At 32.3% G+C, this 15552-nt stretch overlaps 1 protein-coding gene across 4 annotated transcripts; it reads left to right on the forward strand.

Moving 5' to 3' along the window:
- The first annotated feature begins 9386 nt into the window (after window positions 1-9386).
- LOC127119889 (pectin acetylesterase 8) lies at window positions 9387-14600 on the forward strand. 4 transcript variants are annotated; one of them, XM_051050250.1, is made up of 18 exons: window positions 9387-9711; window positions 9867-9942; window positions 10123-10250; window positions 10643-10725; window positions 10815-10944; window positions 11025-11104; window positions 11220-11306; window positions 11390-11514; window positions 11614-11674; window positions 11849-11902; window positions 12075-12152; window positions 12229-12334; window positions 12453-12598; window positions 12797-12916; window positions 13230-13304; window positions 13711-13773; window positions 13874-13938; window positions 14060-14600. In XM_051050250.1, the coding sequence occupies exons 3-17, from the start codon at window positions 10124-10126 to the stop codon at window positions 13883-13885; spliced, it is 1347 nt and encodes a 448-aa protein (XP_050906207.1). In that variant the 5' UTR covers window positions 9387-9711; window positions 9867-9942; window position 10123; the 3' UTR covers window positions 13886-13938; window positions 14060-14600. The 4 variants fall into 4 exon arrangements, with proteins under 4 accessions (XP_050906207.1, XP_050906206.1, XP_050906205.1 ...); XM_051050249.1 differs by lacking the exon at window positions 9867-9942 and having other exon boundaries at window positions 9388-9711; window positions 13874-13947; XM_051050248.1 differs by lacking the exon at window positions 9867-9942 and having other exon boundaries at window positions 9388-9711.
- Window positions 14601-15552: the final 952 nt, after the last annotated feature.

Raw genomic sequence — 15552 nt, forward strand, 5'->3', positions numbered from 1 at the left:
TGAAGTCAATTGCATTGGCGCATGCATACACTACATCATGTTTATGCGTCAATGCATGTGGCGCATGAACTATGAAATGTTTTTTTATTTTATTTTATATTTTATATTTATGAATAATCATACTAAACACTTAAATGAAAAATATTATAATATAAAGTTAAAATACATAACAATTGACAAGAAAATCAATTACCCGCCCGATTGAAACGCCCCCTTCTCTACATCTAGATGCGTTAATTTGTCTTCGAGGTCTCCCACGATTTCCCTGAGGTGTTTGGGGTCTTTGAGTGCTGACATGATGCAATGGTGGCTGGTGTGAAGGTCTGGTGATATTTGATAGATTTGTCATAATTTCTCCCCAATAGCTGGGGAGGGGGGTGTTGTCGCCAACGACGCTTCCGTAATTGAGTTTGGTGCCCATGTTGTCGTAGTTGGGTTGTTGTAGTTGGGCGAATTATGGACTGTATGGTTGCCCGAATTGGGACATTGAATAGTTTTGGAAACGAAACAATGGTTCCTGTGGTGTACTAAAGTCAAACAATGATTGGGTGTTGTGGCGATGAGATGTTTGGGTGTTCATTAGTGGGGGGCTACGATGGCATGACGTTGAATCGTATGAATCACCCGGGCTATAGCTATTATGGTGGCTGTGTATGGTTGTTGGTGGTTAGGGTTTGATTCCTGATTTTGAGTTTGATTGTGTGGCATGAATTGGTCGCGAGGTTGGGTGTTTGGTGGTTGGATGTATATGATAGGGTGATGGTGTGGGTTTGGGTGGGTTGACATTGTTCTTGGGTGAGGATTTGTTATTGGGCGTATGATGACAGAGCTCGTTGGCGTGGATCAATCAAATACCTTGGCTCAGACACAAACTGTGGCGTTGTAATCGACCTAAACCATGTCATATAATGTTGAGTTGGTCTAGCACCATGTATGACTGGCTCGTTTAAGATGTGTTATCGTCGATTCCTCCAATGACGACACATCTCTTTTGCGAAGTCTCTCAAATCAGAATAATCCCATTGGCCATCGACTCTTTGTTGATGTCAATCTCCCAAACGTGTTGGAGGTTTTGGAATTTGTTGTTGTATGTCGAACTGCAGTTTTAGACGGTCACTTTGGTGCATCTCCACAGTAGTGAACCGAATAATTGGTGTTTCTGTTGTCCAAAATACAGCAGCATCATGGCTAACCTGATGATCAAGACCGAGATACGGCCTCCAGATAAACTGTATAAGAATTGACAATGCTTAGAGGATATGTAATTGGATAATTTTTTTAAATTAAAGAGTTGTTTAGTAGTAATAAATCATCTGGTCCAATGTGGTCTAAAAGATTGCGATAGACTACTACATCGTGTTTGGGACACCTGCTGTAATTTATCCCTTTAACTGGCCACCTAGATCAAAACGTTTGAAAATATATTAGTTACGGTTAGTTATAGTATAAAGTCTAAAAAATTAGAAGATTAAATATAAACTTACTTTGTTGTATATGGGAATGTGAATGGCTTCTCGTTGACCGGGGCGAGTGACGGCAGTCTTGACCAACCTCATGCTTTTAGCAAATACGTGCAATAATAAAATATACAAGTATTTTTTTGGCATTTTTACACAACGAACTATATAGATGAGACAAAACAGCTGAACCCCAACTATATGTTCCTAGGGCATACGACAACGGTCAACGATGGGGCCACATGACAACAAATCTTGTGGAATCAATGAACTATATCTTCAAAGGCATCTGAAACCTACCTATAACCGCTTTAGTGAAAGCAACCTATTTCAGGCTAGGGGTGTTGTTTGAGACCATACGTTCCAAATGCAGTTCAGTGTTATAATTTGGGCAGTTGTTCAGTGATGCTTTAATGAAATTCATTAAAGAGGAAGCTGCAAAGCTAACTCACATGTGGTCACAATGTTTGACCTTACTAAATATTGGTACAGTGTCGTTGAGTCCATGGATCACAATGAAGGCATGCCGATGGGACACTATCAAGTGGAACTAGATAGAGGTTGGTGTGACTGCTGAAAGTTCCAAGCCTTTCGTATACCCTACTCCCATGTCATAGCGACATGTTCAAAGGTTCGACGGGATCCTTCCAACTTACTATCTGACATTTACAAAGTCATAAGCCTTTGCAATATTTACAAAATTAACTTTTCAGTGGTAGCAAAAGAGGATTACTGACCTGCATATCAAGGGTACATTCTCTGACTCAATGAAATAATGCGAAGAAAGAAAAAGGGCTGCCCAAACAGCACCTGTATTCTAACCGAAATGGATACGACGAACAATATGGTTAGATTATGTAGTTCATGTCGTCAGCCCGGTCATAATCATACTAACTGTCCTAGTGTTTGAATAAGCACAACAAGATAATTTTAATTGTAACTCTTTTGCTTTATATTAAAAACAACACTTATTTCATATGATAACTTTGTGAGGAAATACCATCGCAAACAAATACAACACATATGCAACACATAAACAACAACACAAGAAACTACAACAAATAAAATACCATCACTAACAAATACAACACATAAACAACATAATTATGCGATTACAACAACATAACTATACGATTACAACCATTCAAAACAATTTTGTGAGGAGTATACATCATCTTGTGAACGTCTCTGTCAGTTTTAATATCCACCCTGAAACGAACTTCTCCATTTTGGTTGAACGTCGTATCAAGCCATTGAATTCTTATGATCCTTTCACCATCTGTAATGTCTCCATCTAACCAATAGTTCAAGGTCCTGTTAAGATGTTCGAACGTATCTACATTCCAAAGTCGGATCTTCATCGGAGGCTGCACTAGTGAAAAAATCATATCGACATTTCTCTTGTGAATATATGGACACATGTATGAATATACAGACATTTTAAAGAAAATTGAAGGAGATTGAAGAAAAATGGAAGGATGGTAAGAAGTTGTGTGAAAAATTATGGGAGAAATGTTGTATTTATAGATGAGTGCACAAGCATGCGTCATTGCTTTGGGCACAAACACACATGCTCTATGCATGCGCCAATGCTTTGGACGCACACACACATGACTACATGAATGCGCCAATGCATGTAACGCCTTCACATGCATGACCTAATGCATGCGTCCAAGCCATTGGTGTCTCCTGTTCATTGGAAATTAGATACGCCAGTTTAACTGACGCATACGTCATGAAAGGTGATTATTTTCGTAATTATTTTGAAAAATAGGTTATTTTAGAATTTAAATTTAAAAATATGATTATTTAAAAAAAAATTAACTTTGATGACAATTTTTTTAACTCATTTATAATAATTTGTAACAACTTCTTTAACTCATGTGTAATAATTGTTCTCTTATACATAATAGATCATTTAATTGTTTAGTCACCCATTATTATATTTTTTTTTCAATTTAAATTGTTTGATTGTCAAATAGGATGCCAATTTGGTCAATTTCTAGTGGTACGTACCCACAAAATACTCACAATAGATAGAGTAAAAATTCACAAAAATGAGTATGAACACGAGTTCAGATAATTATCCACTTAAATTAACGGGGATGAGTGTGGGTATGGGCACCTTAGTACTCATTTTGCCCCATACTCGCATAATATATATTTATATATTTTAATTTATATTATTATATAAAAATAAATTATATCAATTTTTAAATATACATCAATTTTAAACCACTATATATTAAATATAAGTGATCATTTATTTCATAACTTGACAATAAATTTTTTTAAAAACTTTTTTATGTTCTTAAGAATATAAAATAATATAATATTTTATACTTGATATATTTATTTTTATTAGTAATGCGGATAATAAGTACAAATACTTACATATCCATAGGGTACGGGTACGAGTACACGTGCCAATATTGATATTCAAGCGGGTATGAGGATTTTTCCAATTGCAGATATGAGGACATGTCCTATAATACCATAGCAAAACTCCACTCATTATCATCCCTAATTATCAATGTATTTTGTTCTTACACATCAAGTTTATTGATGTGGTCGAACCTTTCAATTTCACACTTATTTTAATACAAAAATTACTTTTTGTATACATTAAATAATTGATTTACCTTGAATATATATATAATATATATATATATATATATATATATATATATATATATATATATATATATATATATATATATATATATATATATATATATATATATATATATATATTTGAAAAATATGTTTTTATAATAAAAATATTTTTTTTAATTCATTAATTTATGATATTTTATTAAGTACAATATATATTAGTTTTTAAAATATCAAACTAAATAGTCATGCACAATGAACAATAAAAAATAGAAAACATGACTATGATATTATATTTTTCATAAATTATTTTTTAAATATTTTTTTAATTATATTAATTCGTCGAGTAATCAATAAATGAAGTATTTGCCCTAAGTTTTGTTTGTCAATTCAATTGAAAGCTACGCAAGTTAAAATAAAATAAGCCTGTAAATTTTTTTTGTAAAAAGATTAAAAATAAAATAAGTATTTCAAATATAGAATCAAAATCCTTCCTAGTTTTCAGTTTTTTTTAACTTAAAAAATAGTTTGTATTATTAAAAAATAGTTTGTATTATATATTTTCCATGAAAATATTTATCCTTAATCTCTTTTAAATTTTTTTTATGATTATCATTCTTTAGTCAGTTGTAATAAAATGGAAGAAATTTGTTAATGGATAGGTTTTGATTCTTGTTTAGAAAGCTTCTATAATCTTAAATCTCACACTTATGAATATCACTGATTTAATTGTAGTCAGATTTACATGTGAGTTTGTGGAAGCCTCCTCCAATGTTTTTGCTATATTTCTAATTAAATTTGTGAAGTATTCATCTTTATTTTCCTCAAGCATATTTGAAACGGTTTCTTGGAAGGGGTACTAATCCCAAACTAAATGAAACACTAAAAATATGATTCACCATAAATAAATAAATAAATAAGTAAAATTGAAACATGGGTGCTCAACATTTTTTGTTTTAGGAATAATAAAAATTAAATTAAAAAATAATTTTGCAATTAGGAATAATAAATAGCTAACAAGAATATAAAAAGAAAACAAAAGTAGGCATTATAGGTACAATAAAACTATAAACCTAATAATACTTAAACAGACTTAAAAAGTGTGTGATAATCGAAGAAACAAAAATGCTAAAAATAAAATAAAAATGGAAAGCTAATGTGATAATCAAAGAAAGAAAAATGCTAAAGAAAAAAAAAAAAAAAGAATGGAGAGCTACCGAATGGTTGATGATGGATGAATGCGCGAAGCATAGAGGTGCACGTGATCGTGTTGCGACAAAATCTACGATATAAATCATTATTATAAAAAACACATTTAATTTCGAACGCAAATTTGATTTAATCTAGATTATAGAGGTGTGGTAATAAAAGACTTCATGAAAATTCTCAATTATACCCCTCAATTTTAGAATAATTGATGAGATAGTTGAAATGGTCATTGGTTCAATCCCCAACAATATTGTTTTTATATTTTCAAAACTAATGTCACATATCTCTCTGTTTATGGCCATAACTGAGGAAATTTTTTATTTATTTAAAATACTCATTATATAATTTACACAAAATATTAATAAATTATTTTGATAGATTACATTGTTTACATAGAATATTAAAGTAAAAATATCTTAGAAAAGAACAAATATTCTGCATCCTCGTTTCATTGATCTTGAGTAATATCAAATGTTGGATGTAATATATTCCTATGTCTTTTACATTCATTTGTCTTTAATATAAATAAAATTAGATAAATAAAATAAATATTATGTTATATGATTATTTAAGAACACAAATCTTAAATCCAAATGATTTTCTACTCTTGTAATCCATAGTAGATGGCTTTTTTCAAATAAAATAAACACTTTTATAAGTTTTATAATTTTCATGTCAAATGTTCATTATCATTTTTTAATATTTAAAATACTTTTATAATATCTTTTAGGTTTCACACGAATCACTAATGACAGTGCCTTGAGCGTTGATACTCATTAAATGAACAATAAAGATTTGTTTAAGGGCGGTGATGAAACTCAATAAACACGCTTATATTTTCCCTCAGTTATTACTCAAAACCGAGGTAAAATGTCTTTCTTTTTAAATAAAAAGATACAATAAAATACATTTCATTCCAAGTGCCACATAACTCTCAATTCATGTAAAAAAACGAAGGGAGTAAACTTTTTTCCCTTCGATTATATTTAGAAACCGATGGAATATGTGATATTTTTTTTATATATTTTAAAATAAGAATGACGCACCTTGACATTATGCCTCGATTTTTTATTGAGTGAAGTGTATATTTTATTATAAAATATATTATTTATAGTAGTAAATATTTTATTCCTCTTCTTTCTTTTTTTGATTTGTTATTTTTTGGAATTGTGATATTCTTTTTTTTTTAATTAGTTGCTCTCTAAAAGAACTTTCAAAAAGCTCTGTCTTTTTTTCTTCACAAAATGATATAATAGAAAATATATTTTTTATGAAATTAAATTTAAAGATAAATAATAATAAATATTTTTATTCACTTTTTTTTATTAAAGATTAATAATTGAAATAAAAGATTTTGTGATTAAACTAAATAATGGTAAATATAATGATAATCAAATTAAAAGACTAAAAAAATCATTTAAAAAAATAGATTATATAAAGAGGTTCAACAAATATTCATCAATCAATCATGTCACACAACTTATTTAAAAATATCAGTATGACTTGGTAGAATACATGATGATGATTATTTGACAATATAAAATAATTTTACATTGTCGGTTTATATCCTTTTTTCTCTTATTTAAATAATGAAAATCTACATTTGTTTTAGAATTTTTTAATTGCCATGACAAAATTGGGGCACTCACATTTTCACTTACGTTTGGAAAGATCAAGAGTAAGGGGATATTGAAAATCAAATTTCTGGTCAAGTTATGCGTAGTGTCCTCAACCGTACATATGAAGTTGAGATAATACATCAACATGGATGAAGTTTCCATACTTGAAGTTGATTGGGAAACGCCTCACTCATGTTTTCTCGTGTTACTAAAGAAATACCATGATCTCAAAGAAGCCACTACCTCTGAAGTCACAAGTGCGAATTTGATTGATCAAGATGCCACCTTTGAATTGCGATCCATTAGAGATGACAATGAGGGTGAGGAAGCACTGCCCTTACAGGCATGGAGTAAGGTTGAACTCCTGGAGCCAAATAAAGAGGTAAATGACGAACTTATGAGATGCTTGCATGGTTATATCGATTTTTTCAGCTAGTCTGCATAAGAGATGCTCAACATAGATCGTAAAGTAGTCTGCCAATTTATAGGCACACGTAAAAATTCTCCTTATGTAGCCATCGTTGTCATAAACAATCACCTAAGAAGGAAAAATACACCAAGAAAGTTGTGCAATACCTCGTGAAAACCGACTTCGTGACCAAGGTAAGGTATACCATGTGATTGTTGAAAGTTGTACTCATTGAAAAATTTAATTAATGGAAAATGTGTGTTGATTTCTCTGACATCAGTAGAGTGTTCCCAAAAGACATTTAGCCTTTCGTCAACATACACAAACTAGTAGACAAATAATTTGGATTTAAGATTTAGTCTTTCATGGACACCTATTATAGGTTCAACCATATACTAATGGATCCTAAAAATTGTGCGAAAACGACTTTTATGACTGACATAGGAAACTCTTTCTACAACGTAATGTCATTTGGGCTCAAGAACGCATATGCAACATGTCAACAAATGAGGAATATGGTTTTAAAAGTTCAAGTCAGAGAGACAGAGACATGTTTGAAGTGTACATGGATGTCATGATAGTAAAAATTGTCAAAGAATATCACATAACCCGTATAGATGTCATTTTTAAAGATGTTCGGATGTATAACAAGTGACTGAACACCGAGAAATGCACATTTGACGTTCGAACATAAAAGTTTTTGAAATACTACCTTATGGAGAGGAGGATTGAGGTTAACTCGGACACGTGCACAGTCGTTATAGACATGGAGACATCTAAGACAAAACAAGGAATACAATGACTAAACTATATTCTTTTTATGAACGACCGATCACCTAATCAGGCAGATGCTCTTTAGGTCAGATCTTGCATGAAGGATGACAAAGTAGGTCGTAGAGCTTTCGAAATTCGACATTATCTATAAAACTCGAAAAGATCTTAAAGCTCAAGCCTATGAGGGTTTCATAGAGGATTCTATGTTAGAAACCACCATATACATTATCCAAGTGGTCAGGGTTCGTCAATGGATCACCCAACGTCAAAGGTAGCAAGGCTTGAATTTTGCTTGAAAGTGATAACAAACTCATCATCGAGGTGGCAGTGAGGTTCGATTTTCCAACATCCAACAACGAGATAAGAGGTTTGCTTTGCTTAAATTTAAGTGACTCTCGAGATGGAAACTGTGGACGTAGTGCTCAGGTCTGATTCTCAACGAGTAGCGTTCCAAATCAAATGGGACTACCGGACAAATGACTTGATCATGCAATAATACATGGTCTTTATAAAGAGAACCATGACAAAGTTCAAAAAGGTGGAGATACTCAACATACCTATGGAGCAGAACTCAAGGGATGACCTTTTATCTAAACTCGACAACTCCAAGGCAATAGATTGCAACAAAATAGTGATTCACTAAACATTGACCTCCAATAGCAGCACTAACACGATAAGTGTAATTAAACGAGCAAACGAAGAGTCATAACCAATTACTTAAATACATTTTCATCAGAAAACTACCAAGGGAGAAGAAGGTGAATAACTTTTGTTCTTCCAAAAGAAATATTACATAGTTCATAGACATTATTCTTCATTACAAAGAATTGTAATATATCCATTATAACGATTCTATAGTTGAGTTTGTAATAAAATAAACGCCGAATCTGCCATACCCTAATTTTCTTGTAGGACAAATTAAGATTTTAGACGAACACCCTTTATTATGTTTGTTCAATCTTGTTTTCATCGATACGACCTAAATGGAATGAGCATTTGTCACTCTACAATTTAACCACTTTTAAGTTTTTTAAGTTGATACTTAATGTCAAAATAAAAATAAAAATTGATAGTCTATTTTGTTTACAAACGAATTCATCTACTCATTTCATAAAGGATTTATGTCCTTGCTAATAAATAAATAGGCCATAGCATAGCATATAGCATGCATAATTCATAAAGCATATAAAAAAATGACCATCAATGTATTTAACACAAAAAAAAGGTTCAACCTTACTTTTTTAAGAGTATAAAAACTCAAATAAAGCTACTTAGTGTGTTCTCTCTGTCACCATTGTGTGCTCTAAAAAAGTATATATAAATAAATATTGCCCACATTTTTATTCAGTATGGTTTCTGTGCAAATGAGTGTCGGTTCTTGGTTTCTCTGCCAAAACAGAAAATCTTTGTACTCTTCTTCTCTCTCTCTCTCTTTCTCACACATAAATTGGAATATTAACAGCCACTTCTAATTCCATTCCACTCACTTTCTTCAACATTTGCGTCACCACTCATCAATCATTGTTTATTTTCTGTTAGTTACATTCTGTTTCTTACCGTTTCTTCATTTTACAACTCATCACCAAACTCACCTCAAAAAACAAACTTTCCGCTTCTTTCTTCAATTCAGGTACACTTTATATCTGGGGTTACGATAAAGTTTCAGTTTTTAGCGTCAGATTCCATGATATGATATTGGGTCAGAATTGGATTGATGATTCGTTTAGGTGATACTATATATGAAGTGAAAGTCGATTTTTTTATTGAAATGGATTGAATTTTCAGGTACCCTTTGGATGAAGCAATTCATTGGTCCTAACTAAGATCATGATATAATTCCATATTGTTTTCATGAAATATGGTTTGTTAAGGACATTGGATTCCATTAAAATATATTTCATATTCTTTTTCTCCTTTCCCTTTTATCTGCTTATCTTTCAATGCAAGACATCAAAATGGATTATTTTTTGGTATCCATTCACTTTGAGTTACAAAGGGAAAATCATAAAACTATTTTTTCATATTTGTTGGGTTTGTGCAGAATGGAGAGCACAAGATTAGGCCAATGGTTAAAGTTAAATCTTCTGGTGTTTGTACTGGTATTGCTCAAGGCAGAAGCAGGTTATGTACCAATAACTTATGTCAAGAGCGCGGTAACAAAAGGAGCCGGTTAGGAGTTTTTCCTTCTTTTTCTGTGTGTATGTTGTTAGTTAGCTAGCTTTTTGGGTTCTGTTTGGATAAATTATTTAAGCACTTATAGTATAAACACTTCTCTTATAAGTGTCTATGAATAAGTTATTTCTATAACAAAAGATCGAATTGTTTTCGTATAAGCTGTTTTCATAAGGTATAAGCTATCCTTGAGAGCTAATGGAAATAACCTGAAAAAAGCTTATGATAAGCTCTTTTGGAGAGATAATGGAAATGAGCTGAAAACAGCTTAGTATATAAGTTCAAATAAATCAATTCAAACAAGATTCTGATTGTGCTATGGATGTCTGTTTACTATTTTGATTGATGTTTATGGTAATTGAGAAATTGAAGTTTTAAATACTGTGCAGTTTGTTTGGATGGTAGTCCACCAGCTTACCATTTAGATAGAGGATTTGGAAAAGGAAATAACAGTTGGTTAGTTCAATTTGAGGTTTGTACTTTTCTACAAATTGCCATCAATCATGGAAGATTCGCGTTTATTGGCGATGGATTTTAATCTTGATTTTTCGATTTTGTTAGGGAGGAGGATGGTGCAACAATATCACTACTTGCCTTGGGCGTAAGATGAATCGCTTAGGTTCATCTAAGCGAATGGGTAATCAAATTGCCTTTTCAGGAATTTTGAATAACAAGAGATTGTTCAATCCAGGTATTTTTGTACTAGTAAATGGATCTTGTTTCTTTTCATGAATCGCGTGTTTTTGTTTTAACGAATGTTGTGAATTGCAGATTTCTACAATTGGAACAGAATCAAGGTTAGATACTGTGATGGTTCATCTTTTACTGGTGACGTGGAAGCTGTAAATCCGGTAAGTTTTACAAAATTCAGAATCTAAATTTCCAAGAAAATATTAGCATTTTTAGTATAAACTTTTCCTATTTTTGTTTTTCTTTGAGATGAAACTTTAATGATGTGTAAATCAGGTAACAAAGTTGCATTTCAGAGGAGCAAGAGTTTTTAATGCTGTCGTGGAGGATTTGCTAGCAAAAGGAATGAAAAATGCTCAAAATGTATGAAAAAATCAATGACTTGCCACTTCATTTTTTCTTCCTCGATTGTTTTGTTATTCATAAACCAGAACTTGCAACTACAGGCTATTATCTCAGGATGTTCAGCTGGTGGTTTAACTTCAATACTTCATTGTGATCGTTTTCGAGCTCTTTTACCGCTGGGAGCTAAAGTGAAATGCCTCTCAGATGCTGGTTATTTTATCAACGCGTAAGCAACATCTATAACATGCTTTCTTCATTAACATTTTCATGATCTTTTGAAGTCCCTTAAATCATTTTATTTGATTCAATATGTTTCTGTTAACAGAAGAGATGTATCTGGAACACAGCACATTGAACAGTTCTTCGGTGATGTTGTTACAACACATGTAGCCCTCCTAACTCTGATCATTTACCAAATTAGATAACACTTGCACATGTTGTGTTTCCACACACACACACAAAAACATATTTTCTCAACATTTTTATTTGATCGACGCTTTGTGAAGATTTATTTCAAGGGAGGTCTAAAACATTCTAGTCTGATTTTGTCTCTATTTTAGGGATCTGCGAGGAATTTGCCTAGATCGTGCACTTCAAGGCTCATTCCAAGGCTGGTATGTTACTACTTTCCTTCCTTTGCCATTTTTGGTGTTACTAGTCCCTATGCAACAACCTAGTGGTTTGGCCGTGTGAACGTTTTATGCATGTGTCTGGATTCGATCCCTGGTTTTCCCCTCCCGTGTGCCTGTGTGGTTACTCATCTCTGACTTATGATCCGTGTTGCAGTGCTTTTTCCCTCAATATGTTGTATCGCAAATCACCACACCGATTTTCTTTGTAAATGCGGCATACGACTCATGGCAGGTTAGATCCTTCTGTTGCTCAACATAAATCAGTTTATTTGAGTAGTCCTGATCCTCAAGATATTGCTTTGATTCAGATTAAGAATATTTTGGCACCGGGTAATGCTGATCCTCACGGACACTGGCATAGCTGCAAGCTAGATATAAACAACTGCTCTTCTAATCAACTAGATCTAATGCAAGGTCAATATTTTGTTCTTAAATTTTTGTCACGTGATGAAAATAATGCTAATTTTGTAATCACAGGTTGTGACATTACAGCATTTATCTAAATTTACTTTTACAACAACTTGATTTTCAGGCTTTAGAACACAATTCCTAAGAGCATTGACTGTTCTAGGAAACTCTCCATCCAAAGGAATGTTCATAGACTCTTGCTACGCTCACTGCCAAACTGAAATGCAAGAAACATGGTTTAGAAGTGACTCTCCATTGTTGGCCAAGACAGTAAGAAGCTACGCCATTATTTTTTCCGTAATCTTTTGGCACAGCGTCTGCAAAATCATTGGATTCAGGTCCAAATCCAATTGTACCTAGATCCAACGACTCTGCAGCCGCCGCAGAGAATCCACACATGTAACTATTTTGTTCTGTTTTTGGTTTCCACCGAATAGCTGACTTTATGCATTGCATAACATCTTGCAGACCATTGCAAAAGCTGTAGCAGACTGGTTTTATGAAAGAAGGCTTTTCCATCAAATAGACTGTCCTTACCCCTGCAATCCGAGTTGTCACAACCGCGTTTTTCAACAAGACATCCCAGGAGTATAGATTCATTCCATCAAAATCAATCCATATATATACATAGCATATATATAAATATATTTCATTATTCTTATAAAACCACAATTATTGGTTTTAATTAGTGATTGAATAAGAAGAAAAAAATCATTCTTTTTTACAAATTTATCAAAAACCGCCGCCACTGCACTAAACTTGTGTGCTGGGCTGGGCGCCTCCATCATTAATTGTTTAATACTAAAGTTACTATATTCTTAATAAAGTTTATGGTGTTTTTTACTCTATTTTTATGCTACATGATTTGTAAGAGATTTTTTACATGTTGTGTGAATGTTAGAAAAATGTCACCACCAAAGGAACTTCATCAGATGCATCTGCTATAAAGTCCAGTTTTCCAAAACTATCAAATAAGGTGAGTTTAATAACTGCATAGAATAGAACCAATGCACAAATTTCACACAGATATTCAATGCCTTTAATTTAAGTGAAATATGCTTAATTTAAGTGATTATAAATTAAGATTTCATTTAAAAATTAAAATAAAAAAATAAGAAAAAGAAATTAAGAATTCATCATTAACTTTGTAAAAAAGAGAAGAAAATAATGCATCATTAACACAAGTTAGTGCTGTTTTAACACAAGTTAGGAAATTAAGAATTCATCATTAACTTTGTTTATTGATTTGCAATTCTCGATCTCTGTCGTGACTCGCCGTCGTCGTCACTGCGGCTGTCACCGTGAACTGAACTCAGCTTCATTGGAATGGTAGAACCGGTTACATTATGTCTTATTTTTGCATTTTTAATTCCTTATATCAGGCGCAATGGATTGAACTTTTGTGCAGTAGAATCGGTTGGCTTCTATTGACGACGGTTATTCTGGTAAGCATATCATATCAATGTTAAAGCTGTTAGTTAATCTGTGTTTAATTTGTAAATCCTGCAAATGAGTGATTTTTGTTTCTGTTCTTGCATCTTGTAGGTCATCCTATAAAAGCTGGTTTTTGCTGATTAAATTTGATCCAATTGGCCTATTTCGCCTTACAAGTATGGTTTGTGAGTTATGATTGATATGAACCTATTCCTCATGAAACTTTTCAAATACTGTCTGCTAAACTTTATTTGAAGAACTAATATTCCTGTGGTGGAATTTTCTTTGTTGTTTTAGAAATAATGGATGCTGAAAGTGCTGAGCAAGAAGGAATAAAAGCCAATCCCATTGGATTGAATCACTTTTTACTTCATTCATATAGACTTGCATATACTCCACCAGACAAAGAACTTCAATGTTAAGTTCAATCAGCGTAAACTTCTCGGCTACAATTTCTCAAATCATATGTCAAAATCTTAAATAAGTAACAGCACAATATACATTATGTTGCTATGGAAGCACATAATTCAGAATATAATTGAGCATATTGAAGCCTTGTTTTCCTTTTAATATCCAACTCTTAGTTCAACAGGCCGACATCTCGTGCTCGCGTTATTGAAGCTGATGATCAGTTTGTTTGACAATTACCAATAAAGGAAGAACAATGTTTAGAATGAATGCTGCATCTGAAGATCTTTCCATTTACTCTTTATTTACTTTATCTTTTAAGACACAAATCATTTTGAAAGTGTGACACTTACAGTTGTACCAATGTAACTATAGTTTTGACAGTTAGATTCACTAAATGGTATTAATAAATTTTTATCCAACTGTCAAAGTTATTGATGTTTGTGTAAACTAAATTGATGTTTGTCCAACTGTAAGAATGCTGATTGGCAACTAAATTTAATCGTTCCATCTTGCAAAACAACTTCTTCGCTAAACGAACAGTACAATTCTTGCAACAACAGTCGATTAGTGTAGTGTATATGACAACATTAGGAGACAAACTCGTCTCTTCCTTCATACCAAGAAGCTAAAAACTAAACTAATGGGAGAGATCAATTTTAGATACGGAAAAGTTTGTAATGACCATTATTCGAAAAAAAAAATTTAAAGGAACTCAAATTTAATATTAGTATATTTATGAGGACCTCCAAAATATTTAACCATATTCCAAACACTATTATCCGGAAGAAAAAAAACACTTATATCTACAAAATATTTTAAACTCAGCCCTTGTTCAATCATTCATAGTCAATCAATTTCAAATATTCCTTACAAATTGTTGTGGTATTTTGTTGGTGCACGAGAAAAAAGAAGATGGAGATCATAAAGATGGAAGAGGGAGAAGAGTGAAAAATTATAACTAATTTTTTTGTTGAAAATGATTGCTCTAAAAATTTTTGTTACAACCAAACTCACATTAGGTTTTTATACTAACACCCAAGTCAAATGAAACTTAAATGCAATTCAAATTACATCTAAATCCAAATGAAATGCTAACTAAATGTTGAATTTGGATTACACTTCAACATCATCCCTTAATCCACATTCAAGACTAAAATCAACAACACCAACTTCATCCATCAATTGAATAAAATGTTAAGTCTTTATAATTTTGGTTAGAATATCTGTCAGCTGCTTCTGAGTGCTACAATGAACTACTTCAAGAACTCCACTCTGAACCTGGTTTCTTAGAAAATAAAACTTCGTGTCAATGTGCTTGCTTCTTCCATGCAACACTGAATTCTTGACAAGGCTTATAGCTGATTTGTTGTCAATCATCA

Source organism: Lathyrus oleraceus, chromosome 2, assembly GCF_024323335.1.
Source record: "Lathyrus oleraceus cultivar Zhongwan6 chromosome 2, CAAS_Psat_ZW6_1.0, whole genome shotgun sequence".
In the NCBI taxonomy this organism is placed as follows: Eukaryota; Viridiplantae; Streptophyta; class Magnoliopsida; order Fabales; family Fabaceae; genus Lathyrus; species Lathyrus oleraceus.